We start from the raw sequence: 15,577 nt of genomic DNA, 5'->3' as shown, positions 1-15,577 counted from the left end.
GACATACTAATACACAAAAAAATGTATTTGTTATTTATCTGAAATTCAAATTTAACTGTGGGTCCTATATTTTATCTGGCAACTCTACTTCGGGTTTAAGAATGAATCCTCCCCTTCCCGGACTCACCACCCTCTTAAACTTCCATCACCAACTTTGCAAATTTAACTTCCTGCTCTTAATTTGGTGCTGCCCCAAAAGGTGAAAACCCCAGGTTTCAGGCTCCCTTCTGTTATACTACTGTGCTATACGGTTATAGATACTCTGTGTTAAAACATGAAAGTTAGTTTGGCCCAACTTTTCCCCCCATGCTGAAATATTTGCATCTTTATATCAATGTTCCACAATACTACTATGATAACATTAGTTGACACTATGTGCTTAACAGTGTGGGGAAGAGTCTCTAAATCTCTAAACCTTGGGCTCAGTCAGCTCACCTGTAAAAAGAGGGGACTGAATTCAAGGTATTTTCCCCCAAGGTTCCTTTTAAGAATTCCTTGCCACAAGTCTTTAAAGTGAGGTTCTGTTAATGTTCTCATTTGCCTTGTGAAACCGAATTATTCCTATTTCGGGTGAATCTCTTTTCCCTTCAAGTAAGTGGCGTTTAGATTACTAAATAAATAGTGTTTCGGTTACTCGATTAACGGCTTCCTCTTTAAAGATGTTCGCCCTAAATTCCTCAAGGGCCAGAGAATGCACCCTTTATTTCCCTCCACCCCACTCACCCTAACACCAGACTTTGAGCACAGCGGGTGATCAGATGATTGTGGTCCTGAAAGTGATGATAATGATGAAACAATTCCATCGTGGTGGGTTTTCTGACTGTCGAAAATCATTTCCTGGGAACTGAAGCCCTCTCCGCGGGGTAGGAGACCGCCGTCTGGGAGCCGCTCGTTGTACTCTTCCGCCATCTAGTGGCGCCAGGGTTGCTCTCCTTCGCTCAACTTGCTGTTCAGAGCTGCAGATTTCAAAAATTGTAAATCAAATGCGTAAATAGTTTTATTCCTGTCATTACAGTAAGAAGGGACTTATAGAGTGTTTTGAGAGATAAAATGTAATGTGTTGATAAAAAATAAGTATAATGCAATAGCAGACTTTAGTACCTGAACAGTATAGACTAAATTCATGCAATTTAGTCTCTTTAATATGTTCAAATGTTAACTTGACCATAGAACAAGAATATAGACTAAAGAGTTCTAAGGAAGATATCTTTTTCAGGGGCTTTTGTATAATGTTCAAGGATTTTTAAATTTCAAAGAAACGTAATCGTAGCAGATGAAAAAGAGCAAAAGGGAAAGGAAATAAAGTTCTGATAAATGTTAAATTGTTTAGAGAAAAGTCTCAATTCTGTATTTAACCATTTGACTTCAATTAAGTTAGAACTTATTATCATTATTATTTATACATGCAATACAATGTTTAATGAATGTTGAATGATATTTAGCTTTAATGTCCTATAATCTGGAACATTCTTCAAATGGCATGATAGTGAATTTAATTGTGTGATTCTAAAGTGAAAATAAATTTCTCTAATGAATGAAATAAAATATTTCTGAAGTGTGACTTCTTTCCCATTAAAGCTGTTTTCACTGAATAACTATTATAGAAAATATATTTCTGACATTTTAACATTATTCTGGTTTCTTTTTATTTAAAATGCCAGTGCAGTGTTTAGGTCTTTCTAATAAAATATATTTAATTGCAATGCCACTTCAATCTTTAATACACTTGTGACCCAACTGAAAAAGTCTCCAATTTGTTTTCCAGGGTGGGAAAATACCCATAAGGTGGACAGCCCCAGAAGCTATTGCCTACAGAAAATTCTCCTCGGCAAGTGATGCATGGAGCTATGGCATTGTCATGTGGGAGGTCATGTCCTATGGAGAGAGACCTTACTGGGAAATGTCTAACCAAGACGTAAGTGCCACCCATAGTTAAACTGCCGTTTTATGAATGCAGACATATTAGCTTTGATGGGGAAATATGCCTTTTGCCCTCACTCAAATTAGCCCTTATCTTCCTGAGAGTTGTCAGGGTCTGTGGCAGCCTTTCACTCTGAGCTGTATCTGGTGTCATAAGGGCCAGCTGATGGACTTTGTCACGTAAGTACCTGATCTGTGTCTTACATCTGATACTTCCACATATATCACTCTAAGGTAGTGTGACTGTGCTTATGCAATAGCCTTGGCCTAAAACAAAAAACAGTGAATAATGTTTACTTTTCATTTCTTCCTTAGAGCAATTTAATGTACCACTGTAAAGGGCAAACTAATTTAGACTAGATATCCCTTAGTAGAAAAAGATTGAATGCTTTCAGGCAATGTATTATCAATATGAGTCATGTCGTATGGTTCTTTTGAGATACATGACCCTCTTTGCAATCTGTTTTGTTTCCGTTTTATCTGTAAAAATTACCTTGGTGGCTAATAATACTATAGAACAGGATAGTTAACACACATTTGACCTCTATGGACTGTCCAAGGTAGTAGAGACGGTAGTCAAAATATGCTAGGATCCTGACAATGCAAGTAAACGTGCTGTCAGAGCTGCAAATATATTTTAATATCCCACTCCCTCATCCCAGAATTGAGACTTTGTCTACTCGTTTGCTTCCTCCAAGTATCGAATGGTTTCTGAGACAATGGCAATGGGAAGTCAGCTCTACTGGGTTTCTGAATGTTCATAAGGGGAAACAAAGACTATATGGCTATAGAAAAATCCCTAAACACGGTCAACTCCTGTCACGTCTCTTCTCTGTTTTCCATTCAATTGCTTCAGCCTCCCCTCCACACCTCACACTCATTACTTTACCCCCGCCTCAAGTTGTCCAAGTATCTTAAGGGTTTGTTCAGTGACAGAGAAGGTCTATCCCTTTTGAATGCCAGACACAGAGAAGACTGGGTTTTGGTTAGCTCACCATGGCTATTGTTTCTCCCTGCCTTGGAGTGTTACTTTAGAAGCTGAGTCCTGCTCAGTCCTGTGGGTGCCTACTGACTCTGCAGAGGATACCAGGTCCAGAAACCTACATGGCAGCAGGTTCAAGGTCATAAAACACTGCTCAATCTTGCTCTTTAAAGCACATCATCAAAACACAAAGCCAGGTGGCTCGGTCCTGCAGAACATTTGCCCTTAAGTACAGAGTATGCCATAATCAGCAGCCTTTCCTCCACTGCCAACACTTAGACTTTTTGGATCCAGACCATTTGCCTAGAGTTTACTGTCTTTCAGGGAATTTTATTTGAAGGAGCTCGTTGCTCTTTCCTGTCTCTGGGCCTTGTTTGGGGCAACTTGTGACCACCTCTCCAGCTCTTCTTAAATTGAATCCCAGAAGCAGAAATTCATCCCTTCTTTCCCAGAAAGAACTCATCTTTCTTTCACCAGTTATCCAAGGTAATAGAAGCCCTGGATTCAGTCACCATAGTTCCTGCTTCACTCTAACCCAAGATAATGCTTGCCTGCCTGTCCTAATTTGACCTGACTAAAATAGGCCATTCAAGCAAATCTCTAGAATAAAAAGTCCTCCTCCAGATGAGTTAAAGTCTTCACTGCACAGAAGAGCCCTCGGGTCAAGTACCCTCCTTAACTGGTACTCCATTAATCCTTGTCTTAACCTGTTTCCTGACAGACGTAAAATAAAAAATTGCCTAACTCAGAGGACTCCAAACTTTACTAATAATACATCCTTGCCAGTAAAAAGTTCTTGAGCATTCACAACTGACACATGTATACTTATTTGCACATTGTATACAAGTACTACCTACTAATATATTCATTTTTCATTAAAAAATATTCATTGGGTGCCTTCTCTGTTTCAGGAAGCGGAGATACAACAGAAAACAAGTGTTACACCTGGAAGGGACCATAAAGATTATCTAGTCCTACCCGAGTTGAACTTGGTTATGAAACTGAGGCTTAGAGAAGTGACATGATTTCCCTAGAACCACATAGTAAGTGATTTGACAGTGATATTAGAAGACAATTCTAATAACCTTTTAGAAGATGTTATGGGCAAGGAGAAGAGGGGAGAACTACCTCTTTCATGGTGGTTTAGTTCACAGTCTATGGGCCAGTGATTTCTTGCCCTCATTGAGTTTATATTCTAGCAAGAGGGAAACAGACTTTAAGTAAATCAGTAAAATATATAATATGTAACCTGATAATCACTGCTTTGGGGGAAAAAAGCAAGAAAGGAGGATAAGAAATGCTAGGGGGTTGATTTTAAATATATTATATATATTGCCAAATACATTTGTAACAGTCATTTCATTATGGCCATAAAAGTCATAGTCATTCTTATTAGACATGCATAAATAGTCTTTCTTACAATAGGATGAGACAAATAAACATAAAGAGAAGTTCTATTATTTTTCCTGCCTCCTGGATTATCATCTTGCCACCTGGGGTACATTGTACCACCAATTTGGTAACCACGGCCATGGTTATGTAGATATAATTCAACAATGAAAGTGCCTCAGTTTCATGACCAATAAATACAATGAAAGGACTAGGTTAAGTGATTTTTAATATCCCTTTTAACAGTAACATGCTATGGTTTTATAATCTCTGGAGAAATAGTTTTATCATACTTGTCTCAGCAAAGGAATGATTCAGATTGTTCTTTTCTCAAGTTTAGGAATCTCTGTGGAGATACAAGAAATCCGATAGGACTTCCACAGAGCAGAGCATGTACAGGTGAAGATACCAGACTGCAAGACAGATTTTCTAGGAGAGCAGCCTCTGAAAGAAAAAGCCCACATGTGTAGTTTCCAACACAGACCCCCATGTAAATTGTTCTTAACTGTTGCCTAGAGTAGTCCAAACCCTGTTGTCAACTCCTCCCTTCATGGATCGTGCCCAACAGTTCACCCAGCCATTCTGGCCATGTGTGTTGATGATCTGTGTCCAAGATGACCATTTACAGAGCCATTCTGTCTATTAAACCTCATTTGGCCACAAAGACTATATCTGGAATCAGAAGAAGTTGCTGCAGCCAGGAATAGACCCCTGGACATTAAGCCCATCCTCATTCATTCAGGGTTGCCATTGCCCACAGCACAAGGCTGAATGCTTCCTCCGCCCAGAGCTTGGTTGTTCTTCAAGGACCAGGTAAGGACTAAGCTGGTTATTTTCATGGTCTTTGAGTGGCTACCAAAGAATATGCAAGCAAGAATCTGAAAAGAGGAGAACAAAAAGTTCTGGGGAAAATAAATAAAAAGCCAAACCCTCTAGGTCCTCAGATCAATACAAGAGGAGAGGAAAGTCCTAAGAGCTAAAATCTTTTATGTATCTTGTGAATATTTTTTGCTGCTGCAGTAGAGTTGAAATTCTGTTTAGCTTAACATATTGGAAGTCAGCGTATCTGTGACAGATCCTGAAACCGGAATTTCTGTTTAGAAGCAGAAATAGCTTAATCAAAACTTTCCAAGCTGCTCTCTCCAAATATGAGTTATTTCCTGTTTGTCCTGCATTTCTCATGTTTGATCAAAGTTCAGTCTCGTGTTTGACTTTATGCAACCAAGGTGTATTTTAAATAAGGAAAGTCATTTTTAGACAGTAAAAATTCAACTATGCTCTGTTTTAATATTTTATATTTTTATTACATTTTGATGAGTTTAATTTATGGGCTTAGTTAAATATGGAATGTTAACATGCTTTAGGATTTTAAATGAGTTTAGGAAATTTCAGATAGTTTTCATGAAATAGTCCCTCCATTCTGCAGACTGTGGCATATTTCATTGCAATGAACAATTCTGAGTTTGCATAATCTATTTTCGTGAATAATATAATGATTTTCCCAAAGGTCAGTGGTAATGTACATTAGGACTGTACATAAGGAAATGAGAAAACACAGAGTACCCAGGACTAGTCCATAAAAGACATACCAAACATAACAGTAGGTGCCATCTGCTTAGCCTTTCAGCCATTACTGTTTGAACACATGCCAGTCACTGGGCGTGTGGATGGGGATGGAGAACTAGAAAATCCAGCCCCCGCTGCCAAGGAGCCCTCTGTGTATGTAGGTGAGGAGATGAAGTGGCATTTCTAAGTCTTGCCCCTGCCCCCAAGTAGAATGTACACTCCTCAAGGGTAGACCTCAGGCCTTCTTTTCCTTTTTAATATAAACGACATTGTGTGAATGCAACATCGCTACTTTTTAGCATATGCCAAAAAAGCATGCATACTCTATTATTCAAAGTACTTTTGATTCTCAATGACAGAAACTCAATGTGAACTCACTTATGTAAAAATAATTTTTTTCATTCATGAGACTAAGAAGGAGTTGAGCAGTGCTATATCTCGGGGATCGGCAGGATTTTTAGTGCTTCCCAAGCACTAGGTCCATTGACCTCATTTTCTCCTGTTGCAAAGGTCTTCTTCTTTGCTTTATTCTTCTTTATGCTCCAGGGTTCAGCATTCCAGCTTAGCCACCTCAGCAGAATGAAACCTTCTCTCTGTGAAAATTCATACACCAATCCCAGAGAAGACTGGTTGGCTGTGTTAGGGCTCTACCCAACTCTGAACCAAAACCATGCCAGGGAATGGACACTATGATCGGCCCAGCAAGGTTTAGGTACCAGCATGTGCATTCGGAGGTGGGTGGAGCACTGTGACTGGCAATTTCCCCATAATCACATGGAGTGAGGAAGGAAGTCCCTAAAGGAAAGCAGTTGTGCTGCCAGAGATATACTGTAGTATTCTTTTCTGTGCATTGTTTTCAAGAGCAGTTTTATTTATTGCAGTATCAAATGGCACCAAAATATTAACACTGTGCATCGTTATATTCTAGTGCAGCAGCAGGTGTAGTGGAAAGATCATGAGAGCTTTAGAGCAGGGTTTCACAACCTCAGAACTATTGTTGGGCCAAATAATCCTTTGTTGTGGTGTGCGGGCAGGGGTGCTGTCCTGTGCATCTTTCACACCGATCCCGGCCTCTACCCACTAGGTGCAGGTAGCACCCTCCCAGTCATGACAACCGAAACTGCCCCCAAACATTGCCCAGTCAGAGATGGGGTATAAAAATCACTCCCAGTTAGAAGCCACTGCTTTAGAGCTAGAAAGATTGAGGTTGAAATCTCAGCTCTGCAGTTCACTGGCCATGTAATCTTAGGCAAGTGGTTACAGCTTTCTGAGATACTGTCTATAATGGGGTTCAAACTACTCAACTGCAGGATTTGAAAGATAATATATATAAAGCACCTGGTACATAGAAGGTATTTAATTAATCAATGGTAATAATCATAGCTTGCAATTTCTGAATTTATTATGAGCCAAGTATTTTAGGATATTGGCTCATTTAATCCTCAAAATAATTCTTTAAGATAGATACTCTTTTTACTCCCATTTGTAGATATGAGGCTTTCTAGAAAGTTTAAACAACTTACCCAAGGTTACTAGATGGTTAACGATAGAATTGAAGTTGAAGCCCCCTACTTACTCCTAAGTGCGTGCTTTCACCCTCTGAGCTATACCATAGAAGTCTAATTTTCAAAGGAGTCTCCTTACCACGCAAGCTCTACGTAATGAGATCAAAGCATCTTTAATTATGTATGCCACTGTGTCACAAGAGAAGTGTTTTCATTGTTTCCTGTCAGCAAAAGAATGTGGATTGACTCACTGTTGTTTGGAACTATAAATCTTTTCTGCAGTATTTTTTTGTCTTGATGTTAAAAATGTATAAAATGTACTATATTTATTAAAAATATTTAAGGCAGTAGCTTAAAATAAAATTCTAATCATCAGTATATTTAGCCTATTACCAGAAACATGTCACAGGCACATTGAAGGTGCATAGTTCCTTGCTGTTTTCTAGCATTTTTTTCTTTCTTTTTAAGGTATTGCAGGATAATGTTCTATGTTATTTTCATCCAAGTTCAAAATAATTGTTGTTTACTGCATAGTAGGAGTACACTGTAATGCTAGGAGCTACACTGGCTCCAAAGAGGACACCAAGGGCACTGCAGTTCTTACAACACTTACACTGTGTAATGTGCTTAACCGAAGAAAATGCAAGCAAAACATGAACAGCAGGCAACATTAAATAATCAAATCCCCACAGAGCTAATATGTAGGGAAAAAACTAGCACCACATAAATGAGAGGCAACTTAGCTCAAACTAATGATCTGAATGCAAGACTGGAGACTTGGATTTTGTTTGTTTTGTTTTTTTCCCTGACATGCTGCTGTTTTAGAAAACAAAGAAAGAATGAATGAATGAAAAAGAAAGGAAGGGAGGGAGGAAGGAAGGAAGGAAGGAAGGGAGGGAGGGAGGGAGGGAGGGAGGGAGGAAGGGAGGGAGGGAGGGAAGGAAGGATTCACCTTGAAGTAATTTGAAGCCCAAATGCCTTCTAGGTATGGTATCATTTAGGTATATGCTACTCAGCTAGTTCAGTTTCCCAAAAAGAGAACCACTATGAGAGAACTTCTCATTTGAGGTTTAGTAGAAAACATAATACTGCCTCAGTGTTTTGGGGGTTTTTTTCTCCTTACTTTTCAAAAGCTTTTATATGATAGTGAGTTTTGCTTTAGATTGCTTTCTGAAACTTACCTGAAGAAAAAATTAGAGTTCAGATTTAGGATACTTTTTTATATAGATGATGTGATTAGAAATAACCTTTTGACCTTACCTGAATTGATCCCTCTTTTCAAAATTTGAGAAGGAAGAAAATAACCTTTTACCATATTTTGTATTTGTCTTCATAATTTTATAACCTTTCTCAATTATAGGTCAGTATTTCAGCCAAGAATGGTGGATGTGTAGAATCCACTTACCTCAAATGCAGTATCATTTTATGACTTAGAGAGTCCAGTCATTTCCAATTTTTGTCACTGATTAGGTTTTCCAAACTCTACTTTATTATGTAATGGTCCTTTTATAATGATCTGTGTAAGATACAGTAAACTGCTAAAGGCCCATTCCCATTATTTCAACCTTCCATATTACAGAGGGAATTTTTGCACTGGTTTGATTATGTTTCTACCAAAGCAATTTTCAAAATGACCTTCTTTTTCTCAGTTTTTCAATAATTCGTACTATTGGTACACAGGCAAGGGCAACATTTTAATTAAATACATACTAATTACACTAACATGATGCATGTCTGTTACAGAGGCAAGAGTAATAGGGGATATTATGAGATTCAATCAATCACCATTGTAAGTAATTCAAATAGTAAGGTTTCAAGTAGAGGAAACCAATAACCAGTATGCTACTAACACAGTATAATTTTCAAGGGAAATATTTTTTCTAAATAACCACAAAGCTAGAAGATATATACATACCAGCAACATTCTCATAAAAAATTAATTATACCTTCAATTTCTAGTTGGAAGAAATTTACAGTCTACTGCTCTTATAATTTTTATAATTATTTTTTTCTCTTTAAAGCATATTTACAAAGAGGGCTTTTTTTTTTTTTTTTTTTGCCAATTAGGACAAATATCTTGTTTTTATTATGTTCATCTTTAAAATGTAGAAAATGCCAGATTGTTACAGTAAAGGAAGTTCTTGTAAGATGCTAGATTCTATATCTTTTTTATAAACATTTATTTTCTATTGAAATATAGTTGAATTACAATGTTGTGTTAATTACTGCTATACAGCAAAGTGACTCAGTTATACATATATATACATTCTTTTCCTTTATGATTTATCCCAGGATATTGAATATAGTTCCCTGTGCTATACAGTAGGACCTTGTTGTTATCCATTCTGTATATACCATCTGCTAATCCCAAACTCCCAATCCAACCCTCTCCCAGCTCCCTCCCTCTTGGCAACCACCAGTCTATTCCCTATGTCCCTGATTCTGTTTCTGTTTCATAGATAGGTTCATTTGTGTCATTTTTTAGATTCCACATATAAGTGATATCATATGGTGTTTGTCTTTCTTTTTCTGACTTACTTAGAATAATAATCCTAATTGCATGCATGTTGCTGCAAATGGCATTATTTTGTTCTTCTTTGTGGCTGAGTAGTATTCCATTGTATATATATATACCACATCTTCTTTATCCATTCATCTGTCAATGGACATTTAGGTTGGTTCCATGTCTTGGCTATTGTGAATAGTGCTGCTATGAACATAGGGGTGCATGTATCTTTTTGAATTATACTTTTGTCTGGATATATGCCCAGGAATGGGATTGTGGATCATATGGTAATTCAATTTTTAGTTATCTAAGGAACCTCCATACGGCTTTCCACAGTGGTTGCACCAATTTACATTCCCACCAACACTGTAAGAGGGTTCCCTTTTCTCCACACCCTCTCCAGCATGTTATTTGTAGACTTTTTAATGATGGTCATTCTGACTGGCATGAGGTGATACCTCACTGCAGTTTTGATTTGCATTTCTCTAATGATTAGTGATGTTGAGCATCCTTTCTCGTGCCTATTGGCCATCTGTATTTCTTCTTTGGAGAAATGTCTCAAAGAGGATAATTTAAAATCCCCTTTTCCTTTGTACTCATAAACTATTTTTCTATAGCTTTCCAATATTTTTAGTGGGCCCAGGAAATATGTTATTAAAATTGCCTATTATCTTTCTAAAATGGAAATGATGCATGAAAGAAGAAATATCTGGTTTTTTCCTAGAGAGTGCTTGGTAAAATGGGCCTAAGTTTTAAGAACATTGTCTTCTTAAAGAAGCGATTATTTCATAAAAGTAGATTTGAAATGTGTGTTTATATTTCCAAAAAGTATACTTCGTTGAGGGGAACTGGCATAGTAGTGAACATCATGGTTCCCCATAAGAATAAAAAAATTTACAATTTGTATGGAAACACAAAAGAACCCAAATAGCCAAAGCAATTTTAAGAAAGAAAAATGGAGATGGAAGAATCAGGTGCCCTGACTTCAGACTATACTACAAAGCTACAGTAATCAAGACAGTATGATACTAGCACAAAAACAGAAATATAGATCAATGGAATAGGATAGAAAGCCCAGGGATAAACCCACGCACCTATGGTCACCTAATCTATGACAACGGAGGCAAGAATATACGATGGAGAAAAGACAGCCTCTTCAATAAGTGGTGCCTGGAAAACTGGACAGCTACATGTAAAAGAATGAAAGTAGAACACTCCCTAACATCATACACAAAAATAAACTCGGGAGACTTCCGGGAAGATGGCGGAAGAGTAAGACGCGGAGATCACCTTCCTCCCCACAGATACACCAGAAATACATCCACGCGTGGAACAACTCCTACGGAGCACCTACCGAACGCTGGCAGAAGACCTCAGACCTCCCAAAAGGCAAGGAACCTCCCACGACACTGGTTAGGGCAAAAGAAAAAAATAAACAGAGACAAAAGGATAGGGACGGGTCCTGCACCAGCGGGAGGGAGCTGTGAAGGAGGAAAAGTGCCCACACACTAGGAAGCCCCTTCGCAGGTGGAGGATCTGGGTGGCGGAGTGGGGGAGCTTCGAAGCTGCGGAGGAGAGCACAGCAACAGGGGTGCGGAGGGCAAAGCGGAGAGATTCTAGCGCAGAGGATCGGGCCGACCGGCACTCACCAGCCGAGAGGTTTGTCTGCTCACCCGCCGGAGTGGGCGGGGCTGGGAGCTGAGGCTCGGACTTCCGTCCGAGCGCCTGGAGAGGACTGGGGTTGGCGGTGTGAACACAGCCTGCAGGGTGTTAGTGCACCGCGGCTAGCCAGGAGGGAGTCTGGGAAAAGGTCTGGACCTGCCGAAGAGGCAAGAGACTTTTTCTTCCCTCTTTGTTTCCTGGTGCGCCAGGAGAGGGGATTAAGAACGCTGCTTAAGGGACCTCCAGAGACGGGCGCGAGCCGCGGCTAAAAGTGCGGACCCCAGGGACAGACATGAGACGCTAAGGCCACTGCTGCCGCCACCAAGAAGCCTGTGTGCGAACACAGGTCACTATCCACACCCCCCTTCCGGGGAGCCTGTGCAGCCTGCCACTGCCAGGGTCCCGGGATCCAGGGACAACTCCCCCGGGAGAACGCACGGCGCGCCTCAGGCTGGCAACATCACGTCGGTCTCTGCCGCCACAGGCCCGCCCCACACTCCGTGACCCTCCCTACCCCCGGCCTGAGTGAGCCAGAGCCTCCGAATCAGCGGCTCCTTTAACCCCGTCCTGTCTGAGCAAAGAACAGACGCCCTCCGGCGACCTACACGGACAGGTGGGGCCAAATCCAAAGCTGAGCCCCTGGGAGCTGTGAGAGCAAAGAAGAGAAAGGGAAATCTCTCCCAGCAGCCTCAGAAGCAGCGGATTAAAGCTCCACAATCAACTTGATGTACCCTGCATCTGTGGAATACGTGAATAGACAACGAATCATCCCAAATTAAGGAGCCGTGTGGATGAAAGGCTCTTGGTGCTGCAGCCAAGAGTTAGTGCTGTGCCTCTAAGGTGGGAGAGCCAACTTCAGGACACTGGTCCACAAGAGGCCTCCCAGCTGCACATAATATCAAACGGTGAAAATCTCCCAGAGATCTCCATCTCAACGCCAGCACCCAGCTTCACTCAATGACCAGCAAGCTACAGTGCTGGACATCCTATGCCAAACAACTAGCAAGACAGGAACACAACCCCACCCATTAGCAGAGAGGCTGCCTAAAATCATAAGGCCACAGACACCCCAAAACACACCACCAGACGTGGACCTGCCCACCAGAAAGACAAGATCCAGCCTCATCCACCAGAACACAGGCACTAGTACCCTCCACCAGGAAGCCTACGCAACCCACTGAACCAACCTTAGCCACTGGGGACAGACACTAAAAACAACAGGAACTACGAACCTTCAGCCTGCAAAAAGGAGACACCAAACACAGTAAGATAAGCAAAATGAGAAGACAGAAAAACACACAGCAGATGAAGGAGCAAGATAAAAACCCACCAGATGTAACAAATGAAGAGGAAATAGGCAGTCTACCTGAAAAAGAATTCAGAATAATGATAGTAAGGATGATCCAAAATCTTGGAAATAGAATAGACAAAATGCAAGAAACAGTTAACAAGGACCTAGAAGAACTAAAGATGAAACAAACAATGATGAACAACACAATAAATGAAATGAAAAATACTCTAGATGGGATCAATAGCAGAATAACTGAGGCAGAAGAACGCATAAGTGACCTGGAAGATAAAATAATGGAAATAACTAATGCAGAGCAGAATAAAGAAAAAAGAATGAAAAGAACTGAGGACAGTCTCAGAGACCTCTGGGACAACATTAAACGCACCAACATTCGAATTATAGGGGTTCCAGAAGAAGAAGAGAAAAAGAAAGGGACTGAGAAAATATTTGAAGAGATTATAGTTGAAAACTTCCCTAATATGGGAAAGGAAATAGTTAATCAAGTCCAGGAAGCACAGAGAGTCCCATACAGGATAAATCCAAGGAGAAATACGCCAAGACACATATTAATCAAACTGTCAAACATTAAATACAAAGAAAACATATTAAAAGCAACAAGGGAAAAACAACAAATAACACACAAGGGAATCCCCATAAGGTTAACAGCTGATCTTTCAGCAGAAACTCTGCAAGCCAGAAGGGAGTGGCAGGACATACTGAAAGTGTTGAAGGAGAAAAACCTGCAACCAATATTACTCTACCCAGCAAGGATCTCATTCAGATTTGATGGAGAAATTAAAACCTTTACAGACAAGCAAAAGCTGAGAGAGTTCAGCACCACCAAACCAGCTCTACAACAACTGCTAAAGCAACTTCTCTAGGCAAGAAACACAAAAGAAGGAAAAGACCTACACTAACGAACCCAAAACAATTAAGAAAATGGGAATGGGAACATACATATCGATAATCACCTTAAATGTAAATGGACTAAATGCTCCCACCAAAAGACACAGATTGGCTGAATGGATACAAAAACAAGACATATATATTTGCTGTCTACAAGAGACCCACTTCAGACCTAGAGACACATACAGACTGAAAGTAAGGGGATGGAAAATGGTATTTCATGCAAATGGAAATGAAAATAAAGCTGGAGTAGCAATTCTCATATCAGACAAAATAGACTTTAAAATAAAGACTATTAGAAGAGACAAAGAAGGACACTACATCATGATCAAGGGATCGATCCAAGAAGAAGATATAACAATTGTAAATATTTATGCACCCAACATAGGAGCACCTCAATACATAAGGCAAATACTAACAGCCAGAAAAGGGGAAATCGACAGTAACACATTCATAGTAGGGGACTTTAACACCCCACTTTCACCAATGGACAGATCATCCAAAATGAAAATAAATAAGGAAACACAAGCTTTAAATGATACATTAAACAAGATGGACTTAATTGATATTTATAGGACATTCCATCCAAAAACAACAGAATACACATTTTTCTCAAGTGCTCATGGAACATTCTCCAGGATAGATCATATCTTGGGTCACAAATCAAGCCTTGCTAAATTTAAGAAAATTGAAATTGTATCAAGTATCTTTTCCGACCACAATGCTATGAGACTAGATATCAATTACAGGAAAAGATCTGTAAAAAATACAAACACATGGAGGCTAAACAATACACTACTTAATAATGAAGTGATCACTGAAGAAATCAAAGAGGAAATCAAAAAATACCTAGAAACAAATGACAATGGAGACACGACAACTCAAAATCTATGGGATGCAGCAAAAGCAGTTCTAAGAGGGAAGTTTATAGCAATACAATCCTACCTTAAGAAATAGGAAACATCTCAAATAAACAACCTAACCTTGCACCTAAAGCAATTAGAGAAAGAAGAACAAAAAAACCCCAAAGTTAACAGAAGGAAAGAAATCATGAATATCAGATCAGAAATAAATGAAAAAGAAATGAAGGAAATGATAGCAAAGATCAATAAAACTAAAAGCTGGTTCTTTGAAAGGACAAACAAAATTGATAAACCATTAGCCAGACTCATCAACAAAAAAAAGGGAGAAGACCTAAATCAATAGAATTAGAAATGAAAAAGGAGAAGTAACAACTGACACTGCAGAAATACAAAAGATCATTAGTGATTACTACAAGCAACTCTATGCCAATAAAATGGACAACCTGGAAGAAATGGACAAATTCTTAGAAAGGCACAACCTGCCAAGTCTGAATCAGGAAGAAATAGAAAATATGAACAGACCAATCACAAGCACTGAAATTGAAACTGTGATTAAAAATCTTCCAACAAACAAAAGCCCAGGACCAGATGGCTTCACAGGCGAATTCTATCAAACATTTAGAGAAGAGCTATCACCTATCCTTCTCAAACTCTTCCAAAATATAGCAGAGGGAGGAACACTCCCAAACTCATTCTACGAGGCCACCATCACCCTGATACCAAAACCAGACAAGGATGTCACAAAGAAAGATAACTAAAGGCCAATATCACTGATGCACATAGATGCAAAAATCCTCAACAAAATACTAGCAAAGAGAATCCAACAGCACATTAAACGGATCATACAACATGATCAAGTGAGGTTTATTCCAGAAATGCAAGGATTCTTCAGTATACGCAAATCAATCAACGTGACACACCATATTAACAAACTGAAGGAAAAAACCATATGATCATCTCAATAGATGCAGAGAAGGCTTTTGACAA

General features: G+C 39.4%; 1 protein-coding gene across 1 annotated transcript in view; it reads left to right on the top strand.

Annotated features, from left to right (window-relative positions):
• EPHA6 (EPH receptor A6) overlaps positions 1-15,577 on the top strand; it is an 868,762-nt gene that overhangs the window by 828,836 nt on the left and 24,349 nt on the right. Inside the window, exon 15 of the mRNA XM_019922241.2 lies at positions 1,766-1,915. Within this exon, the coding sequence (XP_019777800.1) occupies positions 1,766-1,915 (150 nt within the window). The remainder of the gene's footprint in view (positions 1-1,765; positions 1,916-15,577) is intronic.

The sequence above is a fragment of the Tursiops truncatus genome, chromosome 4 (genome assembly GCF_011762595.2).
Source record: "Tursiops truncatus isolate mTurTru1 chromosome 4, mTurTru1.mat.Y, whole genome shotgun sequence".
NCBI classification, from domain to species: domain Eukaryota; kingdom Metazoa; phylum Chordata; class Mammalia; order Artiodactyla; family Delphinidae; genus Tursiops; species Tursiops truncatus.
Note: the sequence above shows the minus strand (reverse complement) of the source record. Positions and strands in the feature narration are given on the sequence as shown.